The sequence below is a fragment of the Uloborus diversus genome, chromosome 2 (assembly GCF_026930045.1).
Source record: "Uloborus diversus isolate 005 chromosome 2, Udiv.v.3.1, whole genome shotgun sequence".
NCBI classification, from domain to species: Eukaryota; Metazoa; Arthropoda; class Arachnida; order Araneae; family Uloboridae; genus Uloborus; species Uloborus diversus.
This window is the reverse complement of record NC_072732.1, coordinates 132,183,308-132,206,867: the sequence shown is the minus strand read 5'-3', so window position 1 is coordinate 132,206,867 and position 23,560 is coordinate 132,183,308. Positions and strand designations below refer to the sequence as shown.

Genomic DNA, 23,560 nt, shown 5'->3' with positions numbered 1-23,560 from the left:
TCATCAAAAGTGATTTTTGCAGTCAAAATGGGACTTTTAGACCTTTTCATTTTGGCCAAAATCTATTTGAATTACATTTATGGCAGTTAATTTTACGCTTTGATGTTAAAGTGCATAAAATGATAGTCTCACATGCTGAGTTACGTGGGTGTAACTTAATAATTAAAATAATGGTATAGGTTAAAGTTCAAGGTCAAATGTAAAATTTTTGCTTATTTCAAAGGGTCCTAACTCACTTAGGGGACGGAAACACAAAATGAAATATGGCAAAAACTAATCACTGGAGTGACACTAATGAGAAAATATAGCTGTAATTGTGTGTTTGTTTACCCTTTACAAATTACAGCCCCTCAAAGATCAGAAAATTGAGAAAAATGACATTTTTAGACCCCTGTAAACCAAAAGGGGATGAAATTAAAAATGAAATTTCTTGGCCAATCGAATATTCCGTTCAAGTACTATACATTTTATATATATTGTTTTGTGTATTTGGTTTGTGAAAAAGATACAGGTCTTTGAAATTGAGCAATTTTGCTAGTTAATTTACGCACTAAAACAGAAATAAAAAGTGTGAAAACTTCATTGCACTTTCTTAAATGGCCTATATAATATATTATACTGAAAAAAACATATTTTAAGTATAAAAAAAACTATTTTAATTGGATAACTTAGAAATATTTGGACATGAACGAGTAGTTCATACTTGATTGACAGCCTCAGTAGTTAATTTATAGACTATCTACACACACAAATTTTCAATACACACAATTATATGATCTGTACATTAACATATCTAAATTGACTTAAACATATGCAAAAACATTATATATACAAAATTTAAATTTTGAAAAGTGCGTTTTTTTTTTCTTGTTTGAGTGTAGTTTTGAAAAAATGAACTCACCTAGTAGTCCTATAGTTGTAATGGTGACTCAAGTATATGGCGTTTTAAAATGCTTTACCAAGGCACATTTATAATTTGATACTTCGAAAATGTACTAGGAGCAAGACAATGACAGGTGTTCTAAATTTAGTGATCAAGAGAAGCTATGTAAGAACTTTTTTGACAATAATGGGCATTTTCCTTTGATAGTCTTTTTAGTAACACGCTATTCTTCATACTTATTGCTAGGGGACAATAATTTTACAGTGATAATATTTAAATACGGTGGCATAAAGCAGTGATTAAATGTTGTATTGGGAATTTTATTTGCAGAGTCAAACCTTTCGTGTAGCATTTTTTCAGCTAGTTTAATATACTGAATGCTCACAAGGATACATGCAATATTTAGTAGCGAAAATGCAGAAGGTATACGTTTCTGTAGGAATTAAAATGTGACTTCCGTAAAAAGATCCGTAAAAAGAATTGATACTACTAAGACTAGCTTGCAAAGAACTACTAAAATGTGACTTCTAGTAGTTCTTTGCAAGCTAGTCTTAGTAGTATCAATTCTTTTTACGGATCTTCAGATTCTGTTACTATGTCCATTACCGTGTGATATTGCATAGAAATGCCATTCAGCTCTCAAGTTGACATCCGTTTCGTGATTACATAAATTAAGAAAGTTCTTTCTGTGACAATCATGATTTGCCACACCTGTCCCCAACTGCATTTTCATCCTCCACGCATGTGATAACTCTATCGCACCAAGCTGCTTTTTCTACCTCGCGGTTTTGACCATCTGTAACTGCAACCGCACAGTTAATTGTGAGATTCCGGCGTGGTCTCAGTTTTTCCGACTCTTCAGTAATTCGTGGAATTTTCTACAAGAATGTAGTTTTGTTAAGAAGTCTCATCGACTCCCCGGCACTTTTTGGTGTTCGGGGGTCACGCACACAACTTGTGTGGAACTGTCTCAGCTGCAATGGTGTAAAAGAGAATTTTTGGAAGTGTTACAAATATACCTCAACAACCGCCGATGCTGCTTAGTGATCTTTATGTGGAGATCCGGATCCCTGATTTGATCGCCTGATTTTTGCAGACGCCTTATGGAAAGATAGAAAGAACGGTCAAAGTTTCCTTGCCGGCTCACGTGTATCTAATGAGCACAATGCTCACGAATGGAGATCCTCATGCATCGGGAAAGTATTTAACTATCCAGTAATAAAAAGCGCTAAAAGAAAATCAACAACCGTTCACCAAATCGTGTGCGGGGCGATTTGTGTGTTTTTCTTGTGAAAATAGCACTTTGAGTTAGAAAAGTGAAAGTGTCGTCGATCCACGTGCGTCTGGACATTAGAGGTTGTATGTTTGATTTATTTTTGTAACATTCCATATCATCTGTAAATAGATCACCTGTGCTGCAATAGTTTAAAGCTAAAATGTAGTATAATAATTTTTGAATGCTCATCATATTTTAATTCTGATATGTAAATTATCATTTTAATCTTTTTGCTGATCAGCAAGGTCAAACAGTATTTATTCTAGTAATGGCTATAATTTATGTACACACCACTATACTTTTTTTGATCATGGCATATAATGTTTTTATTGTGACAATAAACCAGCACTCATTCATCAAACCCTTATCTTTTGGTGTCTTCATAAATCTCCATTAAATCTAGTACCAAAATCTTTATCATTGGTGCCGTTTGGTTTCGTGCCGGGTTATTGGCTGTTTGAAACAATTTTTTTCAAAAAAAAAAAATTTGTTAGTAACAAAATGTTAATTTCAAAATACAAGTTTTTTCAATCATCCTACAAATATTTTTCCATATTGTGGTTAAAATGAACTTTTTCGTATATGTGCATTTATGCAAACTGTAAGGGGTAGCAGTAAAAAAAACAAAAAAAATGTGTATTGAAGTGATATTGCATGGTATCACACATTGTATCTCATGGTAAATTTTGATCATATTGAATTGTTGAATGATGGTATTTCAGATATGTTTTACAATCTTTCCTTCAGTATCATGAAATGATAGTATAATTTTATTGAATTTTATGTGATGCAAAATTTTGGGGGATTTGTTTTTCTATGTATGATTTCTTGTTAAATTGAATTTGTGTTTTCACCTGTATTTACATCATGGCAAACAAAAAGGGGAGTCATAGTAGTGTAACAAATATGTCGCTAGCATATAATATAGAAAAGTTTTCTGGAGAAGAAGGGGAAAATTTAGAATTTTTCTTGGAAAATATTGAACAAGTTGCACAGCTTGAAAATTGGTCTTCGGACAGAAAATTCCTCATTCTTAAGCTAAATTTAACAGGAAAAGCACTTCAATTCATAAGTAATGCCTCTAAAAATCTGAAGTTAGATAATTTTAAAAATCTCTCAAAGGCGCTTAAGAACAAATTTTCAAAAACATCAAATTTTTCTGAAATTATGACAAAATTCTCCAACCTTCATCAAAAGCCAAATCAGTCTGTTTCTGACCTGGTCGATGAAATATCAACAATTACTGCCCAGTATGTTGACTTAAATGATAATTCTTCATCAGAGATCATAATTTTGTCTGAGAAATTAAAGTCGCAAAAATTAATTGATGCTCTCCGACCAGATATTAAACTTGATATTATTAAGTCAGGTCTCACCAAATTTGATGAGGTAGCTAAGGCTGCAAAAAATATTGAATCTGCACTTAACAATACAGATTTAGTTTGCAACAATGTTTCAAAAAATTCTGAAATCGAAATGATTCTAAAAAACCAAATTGAAAATAACAAGGCAATTCAGGAGCTAACAAAAAATTAGAAGACACTCAGAGCAAGAATGTAAATAATGTCCAGGGATCATTCTCTAGGGGTCGTCAATTTTTCAAACAGGGAAGTAGACAGAGATCAAATGTGGAAAGAATTTCCTGTGGGATCTGCCATAAAAGACATAGTACTGCTGATTGTTGGTATAACCCAAACAGGAGAAATCAAAATTCTTTCAAAGCAAAGAACAGGAACAATAGGGGGAAGAGATTTTATAACTCAAATTTTGCTAAGGAAAATTTTCATGGGAGCAATTCTAATTCTTTAAACTAGTTAGGGGTTCTTGTGATTCATTTTCAAACAATTTGTCCACAAGGACCCATGCTGATGATTTTGCGAACCAAAATTTTTCAAAACAAAATAAATTCAATGACCATCACAAAGTTGACAACATTATGACACAAGACCACCCACAGACTCCAAATGAGGTGATGGAGAAACATGTAATGTCATGTGAGGGGTCGAACTCTGATTCATTGCCCATTATTAATCTAAATTTTGGAAATTTTTGTGTGCCTGCTCTTATTGATACGGGTGCCAACTTATCGCTGGTTGAACCTAGTACACTAACTTTAATAAAAAATCATGCCAAAGTTAGTTATATTTCTAGATCCGTCAAAATTCACACCATTGACAATATTTCTGTACCATATTATCTGCAGTTTCTTCTAAATTCAAGATCAACAATAAATGGTTCAGTAATGTTTTTTTTATCACTCAAAATAATTGGAAATATAAATACAAAATTATTCTCGGATATGACTTTATACAATCCAACCAAGTTCTTTTAGACATCCCAAATAAGCAATTAATTATGGGGAATGACAAATTTGACTTTTTCGAAGAATCTCCAAATAATAGTAATGCTTGCAATAACATTTTAAAAGCTCCTTCTGAGGAAGTTGTTGCAAAAACTTTTGAAAAGATAACTTTGGAACCAAATTCTTCCAAAATTGTAGCACTTTCTGTTCCAAAATCTTTGTCGCTAAAGACTCATCTCATCTTAAACCCTCTTAAGAACAAATTGAATTACACAATTTCTGAATCTCTTCATACTGTCAATGATGGGAAAATAATCACAATAATTGAAAATAATTCTAATAAGACCATTGTCGTGAATAAGAATACAAAAATTGGAAATCTTGAAAATGTCGACTATGACAATATTTTTGCTTCTACTGAGCATAATTACCATGTAAACAGTCTAACCATGCAAGAGGTAGTTGAATTAAGAAAAAAAGAACTCGATGAATCTGACTTCAATATCGAACACCTTAAGGAACCTGATAGGAGTAATATTCTTAATTTACTTATGGAAAACAGTAGGGTGTTTTCAAAGTCTTACCAAACTCTTGGCTCGACTAATGCTGTCACACCTGAATTTAATTTGTTGCATAATTTTCCAATTCAATCAAAACCATACCCGATTCCTAGCATTGCAAAGGATTTTGCCAAGCAGGAAATAAAAAATTTACTCGACTCTGAAATTATCATCCCAAGTTCTTCAAATTATTGTTTTCCGGTCATTTTTGTAAGAAAAAAACCATTTGAGGTCGATCCTAAAAAACAAAAATTCAGAATGGTAATAGATTATCGTCTCTTAAATTGCGTCACTCAGTCGTTCAAAATTTGTTTACCTTTGATTACAGACATTTTACACGACATAGCTGGAAAGGAATATTATTGTGTACTTGACTTAAAGTCGGCATTCTTCCAAATTCAACTTAGGGATGAAGATGTACACAAGCTTGCATTTTGTTGTGAATTAGGAAATTTTGCTCCTAAACAATTACCTTTTGGCAGTGTCAATTCAACGTCGTATTTTCATAGTTTGATTCTAAAATGCCTAGGAGATATCAAGGGTCCCAATGTACAGTTTTTTCTCGACGATATTATTGTTGCAAGGAATTCAATTCAGGAACTTTGTTCATGGCTTCAAAAAGTTTTTGACAGATTTATTCAGTTTAATTTAACACTCGATCCTGCGAAATTACAACTTTGTAAACAGGAAATAACCTATCTGGGATTTAATGTACATAAAAATGGCTTTTCACCATCTTCTGATAATGTAACTAAATTGTTGGAATTACCTATTCCTAAAAATGTAAAACAGGTCCAAGCTTTTCTTGGAATGATCAATTATTTTCGTCACATGATTTATGACTTTGCTAAGATTGTCCATCCAATTGTAAAATTAACAAAAAAAAAATTCTACATTTATATGGGATGATGAGTGTCAGGAAGCTTTTAATACCATTCAGCATGCTCTGCTAAAAAAACCTACTTTGAAAAATATTGTCGAATCAGAAACACTTTATCTTGTAACGGATGCTAGTAAAATTGCTCTTTGTGAAATTCTCATGCAAAAGCATGACAATAAATTTTTTCCAGTCGAATTCTATTCAAGACAACTTTTACCCTCAGAATCTAGATATCCTTCAATTAGAAGAGAATTGCTGGCTATTTATGATTCTGTTAAACATTTTCAACAACATCTTCTTGGGGGGAAATCTTTTGTAATATTAACTGATGCAAAACCTTTAACATATCATTTGAAATTGGATAAGCAACCTGAGATTGTTGCAAGATGGTTTATGTATTTGCAGCAATTTAACTACAGACTTGAACACATAATAGGCATAAAAAATCCTTCTGATTATCTTTCAAGAGTAATTAGTTCTAATTTGGTTGTAAACAACATTAATATCTTTGAGGCAAATCCTAATTTAACTTTGGAAAACATAGCCAAAAAACAAAGGGAGTCTAAAGATACGAAATGTATTATTGACAAACTAGATGCCAACGATGAATTTATTTGTAAGAAATTTTTTATTAATAAGGATAACAATGTACTTATGATCAGAATAAACCCAAAACACAAGCCACATAGAACTTTAGTCAGAATTTTCATGCCAAACTCTTTAATCTTAGAATGCCTTAAGTCTGCACATGCTTCACATTTTGGTATTACTAAAACATATGATTTTCTTAAGAAGACTTACTCCTGGTACGGGATGCTAAAAGACACAAAAAACTTTTGTAACAACTGTAGTGCTTGCATGGAAAATAAACCTAAGGCAAAATTGACAACAACAAAATTTATTCAAAAGAGAGATCTCACCTGTGGGGAAGTAATTGCAATTGATGTTGTGGGAAAACTACCTAGGTCACACGATCAAAAATTTTATATTTTAACAATCATTGATCATTTTTCCAGGTATTTGGAAGCTGTACCCTTAAACAACATTAAATCTTCCACCATAATTTCCACCTTGAATCAGTATTTCTCACGTTTTGGAATTCCAAAGACTCTGCTGTCTGACAATGCTCCTAACTTCAAGTCTTTGGAATTAGAACATTTTTTGAAATCACTCAATATTGAGCATAGAAATTCATCTATATACTATCCACAGAGTAACGGGGTTATTGAAAGGACTCACAGAATAATGAAAGAAAGCCTGTCTGCTATGTCCAACTCTGTTTGTGAGTGCTCTGATAGGTTACTTTTTTTAAGCTTCATTATAATAGTTCCAAACATTCTGTTGCAAAATTTACACCTGCTGAAATATTCTTTGGTAGGAATCTGAACTTACCTTCTACACTGACTACTCAATCTAATGAAGGGGAAAGCCCATCTAAATATCTAAAATTGCTCAAAGAACATATTCTAGAGACTAGGGAAATGGTAAAATTTAATGAAAATGAGTATTTTTCTAAACATCTGAAATACATTAAGGGTCGTGCCATTCCTAACTTTGAAGTGGGAGATAAAGTATTTGTAGAAATACCTTCTCACACAAACACCTTTTGTGCAAAATATGATGGTCCTCATACAATCACTAGAAAATTGAGAAATGACAATTATCTCATTGAATTTCATGATGATAGCAGGGACTTGATTAAAAAATACCATGTTAGCAAACTGTTTTTACAAGTACCTCTAAATGCAAAATTGACAAATGCTCAAAATGAAAGTATCAATGAAATATATAATGAAAATGATGTAAACAATGATGTCGCATAAATGGCAATTAGCAAATTAATGAATTAAAAAACTTCCACAAAAAATGTTTTTGTTGCATAGTGAAATTTTTACTCATCTGTTTTGTCAACACATAGGTGATAAGTGCATAATTTTTTTTTCTTCTCTTTTGATATTTTTTGGGAATGGTATTTTCTAGTGTTTTGAGAGCTCACAAAACGCAGTCGTTTTTTGTCTGGCTGGTCCGAATTTTCGATTGTAGAGAAAATATTTTTTTCAAAAGTGTCAAAAATATTTTTTTTTTAAATTTATCTTGTGTTCACATTCTTCAGTCGGTATCTTGCTTTCATAGATCAACAGAGACAAAGTTTTTTGTGAACTGCATTACTCCACCAAATATGAATACTGGCAAATAAACAAAAAATGTATTTTTTCTCTATGTAAACATACAAAATTATTTAGCTGCATTACATTTTGTTTGAACATCTGAAGTTTTAGTTTATGCGCATAAGCAAAATATCATTTGCAATCATTGCATTAAGAAAGTTAAATCATAAAATGAATATGAAAATTATGATTTGCAAAAAAAAAAAAAAAAAAAAAATTTGTTCATGAGAAAATTCAATTGAAATTCACTACTTCATGTGTCAAAAGTTAATCAGTCTGGCAAATTGCAAGTGATGGAAGATAATTAGAATTTGTCCAACATAGTACTGTATTAAAAAAAAAAAAAAAAAAAAAAAAAAATTGTTATGGGTGATTGAATTTTTTTTTTTTCCTTTTAACATATTTAATCGAAGTTCACGCTGGTTTTTTGTCTTTTTAGCCATTAAATAGATTTTTTACGAAAGTCTAAAGTGACTTCTGGTATTATGTGTATTACCTATGTTTTGTGTTTACGTATACATTTTTGCTGGTTTATTTGTGTATTGATTGTTTGTCATGTTGTATTCTATATATACCAAATTTTCATGTTTTCATTTTCGGGTGATTATTCAAGAAATGCCTATTTAACCTTTTACGTGATTTTTTCTTGGGGGGGAGGAATGTGACAATCATGATTTGCCACACCTGTCCCCAACTGCATTTTCATCCTCCACGCATGTGATAACTCTATCGCACCAAGCTGCTTTTTCTACCTCGCGGTTTTGACCATCTGTAACTGCAACCGCACAGTTAATTGTGAGATTCCGGCGTGGTCTCAGTTTTTCCGACTCTTCAGTAATTCGTGGAATTTTCTACAAGAATGTAGTTTTGTTAAGAAGTCTCATCGACTCCCCGGCACTTTTTGGTGTTCGGGGGTCACGCACACAACTTGTGTGGAACTGTCTCAGCTGCAATGGTGTAAAAGAGAATTTTTGGAAGTGTTACAAATATACCTCAACAACCGCCGATGCTGCTTAGTGATCTTTATGTGGAGATCCGGATCCCTGATTTGATCGCCTGATTTTTTGCAGACGCCTTATGGAAAGATAGAAAGAACGGTCAAAGTTTCCTTGCCGGCTCACGTGCATCTAATGAGCACAATGCTCACGAATGGAGATCCTCATGCATCGGGAAAGTATTTAACTATCCAGTAATAAAAAGCGCTAAAAGAAAATCAACAACCGTTCACCAAATCGTGTGCGGGGCGATTTGTGTGTTTTTCTTGTGAAAATAGCACTTTGAGTTAGAAAAGTGAAAGTGTCGTCGATCCACGTGCGTCTGGACATTAGAGGTTGTATGTTTGATTTATTTTTGTAGCATTCCATATCATCTGTAAATAGATCACCTGTGCTGCAATAGTTTAAAGCTAAAATGTAGTATAATAATTTTTGAATGCTCATCATATTTTAATTCTGATATGTAAATTATCATTTTAATCTTTTTGCTGATCAGCAAGGTCAAACAGTATTTATTCTAGTAATGGCTATAATTTATGTACACACCACTATACTTTTTTTGATCATGGCATATAATGTTTTTATTGTGACAATAAACCAGCACTCATTCATCAAACCCTTATCTTTTGGTGTCTTCATAAATCTCCATTAAATCTAGTACCCAAACTTTATCACTTTCTATTTTTGTTGTGTATTTGAGTAAAGTATTTCAGTACGCCACATGCTGTGTCACCACCAGAACTATTGTACTACTGTGTGAGTTCATTTTCTTAAAACTACACTGAAGCAAGAAATGAAAAACTCAGCTTTTTTTCCCTTTCAACTATGTAGATAATGCTTTTGCATGTGTTTAGGCAAGTTACATAAGTTAATGTACAGAGCGTATGTTTGTATGTATTGAAAATTTGTGTGTGTAGATAGTCTATAAATTAACTACTTAAGCTGTCATGTATGAACTACTCATTTATGTCCAAATATTTCTAAGTTTTCAAATTAAATAATTATTTTTATACTTACATTATGTTTTTTCAGTATTTTACATAGAACACAATATACGAAATTTAAGAAGGTGCAATGAAGTTTTCACACTTTTTATTTCTGTTTTAGTGCGTGAATTAACTAGCAAAATTGCTCAATTTCAAAGACCTGTATCATTTTTACAAAAGAAATACACAAAACAATATATATAACATGTATAGAACTCGAATGGAATATTGAATTGGTCAAGAAATTTCATTTTTAACTCCATCCCCTTTTGGTTTTTAGGGCTCTAAAAATGTCATTTTTCTCAACTTTCTGATCTTTGAGGGGCTGTAATTTATAAAGGGTAAATAAAACACAATTACAGCTATATTTTCTCATTAGTGTGACTCCAGTGATTAGTTTTTGCCATATTTCATTTTGTGTTTCCGTCCCCTAAGCGAGTTATGACACTTTGAAATGAGTAAAAATTTTACATTTGACCTTGAACTTCAACCTGTTGCCATTACTTTAACTATTAAGTTACAGCCTCGTAACTTAGCATGTGAGACTATCATCTTATGAACTTTAACATCAAAGCGTAAAATTAACTGCCATAAATGTAATTCAAATAGATTTTGACCAAAATGCAAAGGTCTAAAGGTCCCGTTTTTGACTGCGAAAATCACTTTTGAGGACCCCTAAAGAACCAAGGGTTAAGGTTAGAGAAAAAATAAAAGTGGTTTTAAACATCATTCATATGCATCTTTTTGGGATATGAGTTTCAAAAAAATTAAAAATGGTCGAGCGAACTCATCCGTTGAATCTGTATGGAATGATCCATCATTGAAGCTTGAACCTTGAACTAATGAAAGTAATTAATGAAGTTTGGATACTTTTTATGAACTCTGAATATATCGCTAGCACCGGTCTAAACCAACGAATGCGAAAATGGAGTTGTTTCCGTCAGTCAAAAGTACTACTTTTAGTCACTAAAGTTGATAGAATAATAATAATAATAAACATAGATGAAGAAAAACTTTTATTTCTAAAACGTTTAATGTTTAATTATTTTTTTTACATGTTCGATTTTTCAAACAAGGCGTGGTCTTAATGACGTCAAGTGATGAACTTTGGCACGCTCCTCCCCTGGCTCGCCGAATGCTTATGCTTACTGTCTACCGCGTTTCCAGATTATGATAATTAAGAAGCGAATTAAGTATTGTGCTCTACGCTTCCTATCAACCATATTGTGCCCAGTACAATTGAGTAAAGAAGCGAATTAAATATTGCGCTCGGCGCTAATGGCATTAGTGAATGTCATTCCATCACTTGTTTTGTCATGTGCAAAAGCTTAAAAAATGAAACTGAATTTGGGGCACCGGTAAAAATAAGTGTAAAAAAAATAATTTGAATTTTGACATCTTTAATTCAAATTATGTTTTTCGAAATCACGAGTGTGTGTATGTGTATGTATGTAGGCGTGTGTGTGGGGTATGTGTGTTTGTGTGCGGGCATATGGGTTTGTGTCTGTGTGCAGGTGTCTGTATGTATGTGTTTGTATAGGTGAGTGTAGATGTATGTATGTATATATATATATATGTGTGTGTGTGTGTGTGTAGGTGCGTGTATGCATGCTTGTAAGTGTAGGATATTGACGCAACCTCGAGACGGTTCTCGCTATAGGAGCAGCATCGTGAGGAGCCGGTAGACGGTGATGCTGCAGAGGGTGCTGGTGGGAAAATAAAATGATAGCACATCAAAACAGTCAAATGAAAGCAATAAGCAATCGTGATTGCTCAAAAAAAAAACATAAAACTTTTAAAAGTTGTTTTAAAAATGTTCAAATCTTATGTTTTTAAACATGCTCTTTCGGGAAAGAAACAACAAAAAACTTTGCAAATTTCGGAAACGAATTGGCACTTTTTAAGAGAGCCGAAATAATGTATGTTTTTTTTTTATTTGACGTTTTTAGTTATTTTCAATGTATCAATTTTTATAGATAACAGTAAAATTACCGTTTGTTAAACTGTTTTACCAGTAGGTAGACCTTTTTGAGTGCACAGCAAACAATTGAATTTCAAACAAGTTCATGTAGGTGAGACGTCAGAATAACCAGACTAAGTTTTTAAAGCAAAATATATCTTCTTGGTTTTCGACAAAAATATCATAACTTCAACTATGGTTAAAAATAAACAAGGGGGCTCCGTTCTATCACGGGAAATAAAATTTGATGTCATTACTTCCACGTGTTAATGAGGAATGGCATTTTGAGTTTAGGTCAATATGAGTATTTGGTGACTTTTTGGAGGTGAGTATTTATTGTGTGACATGACTTCTCCTTATAAAACGAACTAAAACACAAAATTAAAAAATTAAATATACTTAAATAATTAGTATTTGAGACACTTGTGAAAGGAATAATAAATAAATAAGTATGTATTTTTAATTAAACAAATTATTAAGCAACATAAACAGTCACACAAGGTATGTGGAATGCCACGGAGTTGATAATTCACATGTTGTGAACCAAAAATATACTAAAATAAAAATTATTATTAAAAACTTGTTGGCGAGTTTAAATAGATATATTTTTTATGAAATTAAAACTCATTGTTAAATAAATTGTTTCGTAAAGTTTTTTCTGTAAAAGGCGCATGACATAAAAGTTACGCTTTCTGAAGTATAACCCTTATGATAAATCATTAGCACATTGTAAAGATATGATTTTTAATGCTACCTGTTTTTAGAAAAGTTTCAGATTTCAAACTCTGAGAAAATCGATAGTCTAATCTGTTTGAGGGAATTATTAGGATGGGAACATAATCCGATTAAGAGCTTAGTCTGGGAAAGCCATAGATTAGGTAATAGCAAATATGACTTCATTTGCATAAAAGTGTAGAATAACTTACAATTATATTTTTTAGGAAGATTTAAGAAAACGCTCAATTGCAAATATCAAATTAATTTTAAAGGATAAGCTGAACGTGTTTTAAAACCGCAAAGAAAAAAAAAGAAAAAAAAACCCAAACAATTAGCTCATGTTAATCATTAAAATCTAATCGTTTGCATACAGTCACTTTTGTTCTTACAAAAGTTTAAAGTTAAAAGTTGAACAAATGCCTTATTAGATATTAAAGCGTCTGCACACGATTTTTAAATCACATTGATTGAGTAAGTAGAAATTAAACCAGACATTTATCGAAATCTTTAATGTTTATAAGCCTTTTCCCTTTAAATTCAAATGCGTCAACTTTCTTTAAATTGAAAAACTAATTAAATTTATCAACAACTAACCTTTTTTGTAGTGAATATTTCTTTGAATTCATCGGATTTGAGGTATCTGCCCGCTTCCCCAATTTGTGATGATAAAAGGTTAATCTCATTAAAAACATGGACTATACAAAATGTAGGTCTCACTTCCACCGTAAAAAGTGACGAAATCTTGTGTTCAACCAAATCAGCTGTTTTAGTTAACATCTTTAACAACACCTATTTAACAGTTTTGTCTTAAACAGTTTCTTATTAATCGAAGGTATTGGCCCCTTTCCCCAATTTGTAATTGTTAAAAGCTAACACCGCCGAAATGCGCATAACATTCCTCAACAAAATTATTTGACATACATAATTATTAACTGTTTTAAAACACAAAATAATACCATTCCAACAATGCACTTTGAATAATTTAAAATGCTTAAATTAGATTTTATTTGTAATTGAAATTTTACTTATTTATCACCCAAAAGTTATTTTGCCTTTTTTTACCTAGAAATTTTGTTGGGAGAAAATAACTTTTTGTTATTAGCTTAAAAAATATGAACGTGTTGTAACACTTCAAGAAAGCACGCGAGCAATGGTGTGTTCTGCAGAGTTGTATCGATAATTTGTATTTGACTGGAAAACACTCAACTACTCTTGCTCAACCATTCGTTGAATAAGATTGTTCAATTGAGAACTACAACCGGTATGTCTCTGCATAAACAACTTAAATATTCGAAAATGTTTTGATTTTTATTACTTTTGAACAGCCCTAATAAACCTACATGCTACGTTATTGGATTATGAAAACAAAGTAAAAACAGTAAGAAGTAGCCAAAACAGAAGATTATGCTGTGAAAAGTAAATTTTTTTTTAACTGATCGAAACGACTGGAATAAATAAAAAAATCTACTGGAAAGGTATACTTTTAAATCCCGGTGATAGAAACAATTGTCTATGAAAAGAGTTCTGCAACGGTACTTTACCTCATGTTGCAAAATTTTACATCATACAGTACCAAAGAAACAAACCTTTATATATACATGAAATACACCGCCAGCTCTGTCATTCCAGCCGATGGCTGCAGTTTCGTGCTTATTAGCGCTCATCAGTGACTGAGCAAAAAGGTGGAAAACCTCTAAGGAAGCCAAGAGTGCCAAACATGCTCAGTCTTTTCCTATGCCTGGCTAATAAGCACGAAACTGCAGTTCTCTTACGGAATGACTGAGCTGGTGGTGTATTTCATGTAATTCTGCCGTAGCCCTGACTAAAGGGGCAGTAACTTACTGAATAAACTGTTATCTAGTTGACAGTACGAAGACATTTACTGAATGTAATTTATGATGAAACTTTTTAAAACTTTTTTTTTATTTCTAAAATGCGGAACATTTAAAAATTTTTGATGCAATTAATTGGGTACAAACACTTATGTTGCGACTACGAAAATTTTACCGTTATGGTTAAATTACTCATTAATGAACATTTGGTCATAAGAGTCAAGTACCTTTTCTTGCTTACAAAAAAAAAAAAAAAAAAAAAAACTGACAAGACTCATTAGGTACATAAAAACGCATCTGCCGATTGATCGAATTTCCTCTGAGAGAGAAAAGCTCTTCGATTTTTTACTTAAATTATTACACACTCTAATTTTAATAGCGTCACTATTACTGATAGTTTGAGTTTTTTTCATTCAAAAAAGTATTGCGTTCGGAAACTGTTTTGCTGAATATCGAGTAACAGCTTTACTAAATTACGCAAAAAAATGAATGGTGCTCATCAGTAAAATCATTTTCCGAAGCGCTCAAAAGCTTTGTGATTTTTTTTTCCAGGGAAAGTTAAAATAACCGCTTTATTCTCAGCACATCTATTATTTTATTTTATTTCTCTTTGTTATTTTAATTTGTGCGCTTATGGTCAGAATCCATAAAGTGATTTTAATTTTTGTTTTAATTTTATCTAATAACAGCTTTTTCTCTGCATATTATTTTAGACAATAAATGCAATGCAGCGCATAATATAGGATTACATCATTTAGTTATTACCGTCTGAAACTTTCAGTTTTAAATTTCAAAAAAGCGTGTCATTCCATTTTGCAAGGACTTTACCTGTTTTAGTGTCGAATAATGCGACAATGATTTGTTTATCCTTTTAAAAGCTTCTCATTTGCTGAGAAAAAAATGTACGTAAAAACTAACGTGCAAACATACCAATGTGCCTTTAAAAGTGTATATTCATTTATATGTATGGTATCTTAATTAATATACTTCTATTATACTCTTCGCATTATAATGTGTTCAACGAGCATTACAACAATGTTTATCATATTTTGCAGTAAGTTACCACCTTAAGCACGGGGGGGGGGAAACCTCTTATATAAGAAGTTTTCCGAATCCAGCTCAGTTACTTCCAATTCCGGGTTGATGAGTGCTAAAAATACCGAAAGTGCAGTCCTCGGATGGAATGACTGAAAGGTCTGTTCACACTACGGCTGTCCGTCCCGTCCATCCCATTTTTTGACGTGACGGACTGCCGACGAAAATAGAGTAGCATTCACATACGGTCACCGTACATCAATCACGTGGCTGAACTCACCCACCAGAGAAAAGAGCACGCTGCTTGGCGGGAACCAATGAAATGCTGTCCTACTTTTGACGGCCGTCAGATACCAAGGTTCTTCTGATCGAAACCGGTCCCGTCCAAGACGGCTTGCTGTCATGGCAACCAGCAAAGAAAACCTGTTTCTGGAGGAAAGAAACGTGACGGACGGAACGGACGGCCGATATGTGAACAGGCCCTGAGCTGGCGGTGTATTTTATGTCTTTCTGCCTTTGCCTGTGCTTAGGGCGTTAACTTACTGCAAAATACCTAGCTTTGCCATTACTCTTTGATTTGAACCGCACCATTTCTGCAGTCACTCGTCTGGAGTGCTAATTCTACATTAGTTACCAGTTCGTTTGGCTCTCTTGGTCCCTCAAGAGGTTTTCCACCTCCAACTCAGTTACTTCCTATTACGGGCCAATGAATGCTAAAAAGCACGAAACTGCAGTCCTTGGATGGAATGACTGAGCTAGTGGTGTATTTTTGCCTTAGCCCCTGCTATAGGTGGTAACTTACAAAAAATACCATGCCTTGCCTTCAATCTTCGAGTTGAACCAAACTACTGTTTCGGTCACTCTTCTGGTCTGTGTTAATTCTATATTAGCTACCAGTTTTTTTGGCACTCTCGGTTTTCTTAAGAGGTTTTCCATCTCCAGCTCAGTCACTTCCTATGCCGGGCTGATGAGTGCTAATAAGCACGAAAATGCAGTCCTCGGCTGGAAGGACTATGTTGGCGTTGTATTTCATGTATATCCAACAAAGCAAGCAGTTCAAGCAAAAAAGGACACATCCATTATTTAACATTAAGAAATAAATAATTAGCATATTTCTATTCAAACAAAAAGTAAAATAATAAAATTTGGTACAAACTGAACATTATAAACAAATTTTTTTGGTGTCAAGTCCAACATTAAAGAAATAAATTTTTCGGGTTTCCCCGAAAGTTTTTCAAAGTGGACCTGTTTGCATTTGCACGGTACCTCCTCAACTATGGCTTATCATCAAAATTAAGACTTTAGTTTTGATTCAAGTTTATTGCTCCTGCAATCTAGTTTTACTTGTGTTTGTTAAAAATGAAAATAAAATAACAGTAAATCAGATTGAAATGAAATTTTGAAGGAAATTAAAACAAGACTTCAGAATATTTTCCTTTTTTCATAATCAACTTTATGGTTAATTCTTCAGATTTTTTTTAAAATATGCATTTTATTTCATATTTCTCCTTCGCACAAGGTTTTTTTTTAAATGCAATGTAAATGCAGCGAAGAAAAACAAATATCACGTTATGTGAGATAATCTTGCCCAGTACTTAAATTTATTCGTGAAATCAGTTCAGATGTTCTGTTCTCCCATGAAAGATTTATTAGCTAACGAGACAAGAAATGACATTTTCAGCTACTGTTTTTTCATGGGCTGTTTACGGGGGAGTATATTTGGTTCTTTGCATTTTTCTTTTGCATTTGCATAAAATGTTGTATGAAAAGGAATTAACACTAAGTGCTGACAATTTTGCGTACGTATGTTTATAGCGTAAAACAGTAGAAAAAAAAAGGAAAAAGAAATGCAAAGCAATTTTTAAAGTTCTTTACCTTTAAGAAAAAAATTCTTTTTACATTACCATGCTCCACATTTAATAAAGAAAGTTGTGTTTTTTTGCAATGGGTTAAAAAATGTGATTCTATTAATGATAGTAAATGAAAAAAAAAAAGTTTTTACGTTACAGTCAATTTACGAAAATTCATTTCGTTTCCCGTTAGTATTTTTTGTCTCTTTTCTAACTCTATTCATGAAACTCGTATAGCTTATGTTTCTTAGATTTTGCTGATCAAAAAAATAAAAACTTTCTCTCAGCACTTTATTGAACATGGCTAAAACTTCCACTAAGTAACTACAAAAATTATAATAGCAGAGACAGATATCTCTGGTAGACAAAAAAAATTAAAAAAAAAATACTGGTATTCGCTTTTTTTTCTGATTAGTATGCCTCATTCAGATGCTTAGACAAATAAGTAATTGATTATTTTCTGACTCTTATTTCTTTTTCATTTCAGTATTCAACTTAATTTTTTTAAGATTTTAAGTTCAAACATTTATTTTGTTTTAAAAGTAGTTAAAACTTTGAAGCGCGAAGATGTCTAACACAGGGGTGCCCCTCCCCCCTCCTAAGATCAATGGCGAAAATCCACCCCCCTTATTTTTTTCAACCTTCTTTCCTTTTTTTATTATTTAGTTTTCAGCTCACTTTTTCATTTAATTTATATATATATATATATATATATATATATATATATATATATATATATATATATATATATATATATATATATATATATATATATATATATATATTTATTTATTTATTTATTTTTAATTATTATTGTTTACTATTATTTTTAAGAAAAGTTATGTGCCATTCCAGCGACATACACACATAAACTAAACAAATGAATGAAATAAAATACAAACAAATCAAAATAAAAACTTTAAATTAAAAATAAATCAATAAATTAATTAAAATAAATAATTTGAAAAAAATTAAACTATCCCCCTCTCAAATTTTGATGGCGCAACTTGAGCCACAATTCCTCCCAGTGGGTACCTCTAGTCTAACACAACCTTTTTGTTTATGAAACGCACTTGAAGAAAATGTCGCTATTTTATTTATGATCTGCATTTTATTGTTCTGAAAATGCTTTTTCAGTTAACATTATGGTTATTGTTTCCCCATACATCGAATTTACGAACAAATTTAACCGCAATGTTTGATTTGGTGGAGTGCCTGAATAATGATCACTTAAATTCCAAAGTCGAATCGTTTCCGATTTCCATTTATTTCTTGTATTACATTTTTATGTTGACATTTGATGCTTCTTATTTTCTATAGAAGTTAGATTTTCTCTGCGAAAAGACAAATTTCACTGATTTTAAATTTCACCAGAACTTTAAAAGCTAGAAAAATTGAAAAAAAAAAAAAAAATCGAGTGTCTCAGCACAAATATTCTATATTACAACTTTTTTTTTTTGCCAGAGAAAAAAGTAAGGATTTTTTTGTAAACATATTTCGCATATTTAGAAAATATTAAGGATTTACAATCTTGGGAACGATAGATTGCAAGTCATCTTTATATGCATTGAGCATTGATTAACCAATTTGTTCAAACACCTGATCCTTGATAACACATTAGTTGTTACGTCCATTAGGAAACGAGATACCTTTGATGAATTAATGTGATGAACTGAGGCAACATTTTACATTTTTTGGAAGTTATGTTCTTTTGTTTGAAGTTAGTACAATTGTGTCTATGATTTCTAAGAAGGCTCTGCAGCAAATTGCAGCTTCTCCATCAGTAGCAGGTTTTTTCGATTGTGGGCCCGTCGTAATGAATTTTTCTACCATATGGATCGCCACATTGATGCTTAGGAGTACAAAAACAATTAAAATCGGGCGGAAAGCGGAGAAAAATGTTGCCTGTGTAAAAGATGTGAGGTCTATGGGGGAGAGAGAGGTAGCTTTTTGTCTATTACTCTTAAAGAAATAGTTTTCGTAAGAGGTTAAAAGTTACTCGCCCAAATGTTCTTGGTGCGGGGCAGAGCGATCAACAACAGACAGACCGACACACATTTTCCTCATCTCGAATCTCTACTTTCCAATTTTTAATTATTTTATTTATTTTTGACCTTTAAAAAAAAAAAAAAACGTTTAAGAAAAGAAAGCATCAAATCTTCTTTAATGCTTTTTTCGTTTTTCTTTCACTTCTTATGGGAAAGTTAAGTCAACGTACTTGAAAATTAATTACACGTAATTTATTCACTTATCATCAAGATTTGCAACCGATATTAAAGCAAAGACTAATTGCATAAGGTGCAACGAGAAATGTCAAGATTCAAGGTTTTGTTTACGCAGAAGAATATGCAACATGAAGCCTTATCTATACCGTTTAGTTGCATATACGTCAGGACTTCGAGAGTGAAATTGACCTATGTAACAACTTTATAGACTTCAAATTTAGCAAATTGCTTAAGATATGGTAGGAAATTGCATTCTGTATCGTACATACTACTGCTATAGGTATGAGCAATATTCTCATTATTTTCAATACTCTTTTAGAAAAATTCGGAAAATAATGATAGAATTTTTATTTTCTTCCGAAAAGTTAAAAGAAAAATTTTAACACCATACAGAATGCGATATAATGGTCAATTATCACTTTAAATAAATATTTATATCTATTTTTAGAAAAGTGATCTCATATACATGAGTTTTTCACGAGCATTATAATGCTTTTTCTCATTTGCGTAAATGTTTTATAAACTATGTAAGAAAAAAAAAACAAAAAACTCAATTAATACTTCATTTAAGAAAAACAATAAACTGAACGAAAGCTGTCCTTTACATTTGCATGAAAGGAAGCATAAATGGAAAAAAACGAAGCAAGTTTAAGCATCTTTGAATGCCTTTGTACACACTATGTTGAATCCTTGTACATGTGATTATCATTGACTTTGCACATTAGGGTTGATCGAAAAAAACGAAATTTCGAATCTTAATTTGGAATACACACCAAAAGCTGTGCATGTGTAAGTACAATACACATTTAAAATATTTTCAAGATTGAACAACTCCTTGAGGGTCCTACCAAGGCTTAAATTTCTCCAAAAATAGAAAAAAAGATGAATTTTCTAAAATTTCTATGAAAATACTTTCTTTGAACACCCTTTTCATGCTTCTTCAACATTATTTACATTCTTTGCATTATTAAGTTCGCATATAAGCCGTAAAGTTTCGTGAATTTAACCAAAATTTGACTTTTTTAAAGCTTTTCTGCACATTTCAATCTATTTTCTTTTAAGCATCTTTTTCTTTATTGCAATGACTGAGCAGAATGCATTTTTAAATGGAAGTGAAATTATACTTTATTATATTAACAGCCTAGCACCCACTGCAAGGCAGTGACTGCATTTCGAGTTCCATTCTGCCTTTTCCATCTGCCCAGCCACATGTATTAAGTAAGCAAACCATCAAAATGACTTAGAAGTATTAATTAAAAAACATAGTTCGAAGAGCATTATGTAAAAAGAATGTGTATTTACTCATACGTAGTTGCTCCAACATACAAAAGGAAGAACTTTAAAAGTGTCAGTTAATTCAAGACAAAAAACAGCAGTTCATGACATCCACTCATGAAACCACTTTCAAATCATTAAAAAAAAAAAAAAATCAAACGATGACATGATACTTTGAGATTTGATTTTTTTCTCGCGTGAAGCCATATCTTGCCGATTGACTAATCACAGACAAAGAAGCTTCTGTCACTATCTTAACACAGCGCACCACCTGATTTCACCACCTGAGTGTGACAGGGGACCTGAACAAACTCTAAATTGGAGTTGGTATTTTCAATCGATTGTTGAACACTTTCAATAGATATGCCAGCTAAAACTGGGGGAGCAGTTATTGCATTAAAGTTAATTATGCATTAAAGTTAATCTTTGGAATACGGAATTCTCTTACTTCTTCATGAACAGAAGCCACGACTTGTCTGGCCTTCCAAATTCTTCGAAAAGCGAGTTATCTTATGTGCTTTTGTTTATCAGTGATCATTAAGAGAATGGTTTCCGGGTGGCAAAAGTAAGCATTTCATTGAATGACAAGATCAATAATTTTTTTCAGATTTTCACTTAGATAACGAGATGTTGTAAAAACACTGATGAGGAATGGCAAAGCTTTGTTTCAATTCCAGAAGAAGAAAAATGTGCAACGGCCATATTCTCGCTAACACAGAGCCATCAACATCTTTTGGTGTTGATGTAAGTTCAAAAGTGGAACAAATGCAGGTTTTTCTGCCAACTCTATCAAGAGTGTGACCAGCACGGAATTTTTGACAGATGTGCTGCAGCTATTGCTTCAGCAACATTGCAGGATAATGGTACGGTGTACTCAAGTACTAATTGCTCTACAGTCGTTGATAGGAACAAAGTTCGAAGATAGCGACAGAAAGCACGTGCTTCTTTTCAAAACCTGTAAACTAGAAGTGAAAGTGGTTTGAAAAGTATATTTTTCGATAGCCGAAAAGACAAACCTATGAAAAAAGAAATGGTTGGAGACAGATTGAAAAACCCAGTTCTCTTTTCTTGGGACACGTGACGTCAACTTTTGGAACGGGAAAACATGTCGCAACATTTTTGCACTAAAAATGGTTTAAGCCTCAAGGAACTTTTAGCTTTTGGCTGTGATGGCGCGGACACGAATAATAGAAGAAAGATCGGTGCAATTGTGGCCATAGAGAATAAAATTGGACATCCTGTTTAATGATTAATCTACCAACTGCATGCCAGCTGCCTTTGCGTCAACGGATCGCATTCTTTGATGGTGAAACTACCGGTCCACGTGAATTTTTAGGACCAATACGTAGATTGCTAGAAGGGAAATTACATATAATAGTCGCAATTACCTATGCAACAATTTACCACTTTCCCCAGTTAAAGCAATTACGCTTCTTGTAGTGGGTGCTGGGCCGTTAATGTAATACGGTATAGTTTCATTTCCATTTCAAACTGCATTCTCCACAGTCATTGCAAAAAAAAAATTGAACTTTAAAAGAAGAAATATTGCAATGTGCAAAAAAGCTTGAAAAAAGAGTTTTTGGTAATTTCGTGAAATTTTACGGCTTATGTGCGAACTTAATACTGCAATGAATGTAAATAATTTTGAAGATACATGAAAATAGTGTTAAAAGTAAGCATTTTAATGGGATTAGAACAAAAATTTTGAAACTTAGTATTTTGATAAAATTTTTGGAAAATTGACCGTTTTTTTCTGTTTTTGGAATAATTCAAGCCTTGGTAGGACCCTCAAGGAGGTGTTCAAACTTGATAATATTTTACATGTGTATTGTACTTACACATGCACAGCTATTGGTGGGTATTCCAAATTAAGATTCGAAATTTCGTTTTTTTCGATCCACCCTATTGCACATTGACATCATTCAGTCGTATTAAGAAGTGCTCTCGAATTTTTTTTTAGTTCGAAGTCTTACACACGTATACATTTGGAAAATAACAAATTACAGACAATATTACACTCTCAAACTAGTTACTTAATGACTGTACCTGATTATAAATTGCATATTAAGTATTTCTGTACACTAACTATTTTACTAAGTTGTGAAAAACGCAATTACTGCTAAATGAATCAAGTCTAAATTCGCAGAGTGAACAATTTCTTGATACTAGTTTAATATGATGTATCTTAAAGGCTAAGGTAAATGCACTTCTCGTTTTGCATATGCTTTTAAATTCCACAAGCATATTGCCAATCCCGTGGGTATGATATTATTATTGGACTTTTTGTAGAGGGGGAAACTAGTTTAGTAGAATACACTTTTAGCGTTTTTCGTGAATTTTTTTAACAGGACAGAAACAATCAGAATTTTTTTAAACTTGGAGGATACTTTATTCAGTTTTTGAAGTACACCTTGTAACTTTTTTTTTAAAGTTTTTTATACCAGAATTACTGGAGTTAGAAGCTACTGTCCATCGGCAGTCATGCTTGTTGCTGGAGGGGGGGGGGGGGTTATCGAAGCAACAATTTTGTCTGTAATCATTACATTTTTTTTCTCGTGAAAAGCATATTTCCCTTGTATATAAACCTAATTGCGATCAAAAAAGTTGAAAATTGCA

At 32.4% G+C, this 23,560-nt stretch overlaps 1 protein-coding gene across 1 annotated transcript in view; it reads right to left on the bottom strand.

Moving 5' to 3' along the window:
• LOC129216543 (galanin receptor type 1-like) overlaps positions 1-1,163 on the bottom strand; it is a gene marked incomplete at its 5' end in the record, with an annotated part of 82,363 nt that extends 81,200 nt beyond the window's left edge. The window contains one exon of the mRNA XM_054850758.1: positions 1,116-1,163. Within this exon, the coding sequence (XP_054706733.1) occupies positions 1,116-1,163 (48 nt within the window). The remainder of the gene's footprint in view (positions 1-1,115) is intronic.
• Between the last annotated feature and the right edge of the window lie 22,397 nt (positions 1,164-23,560).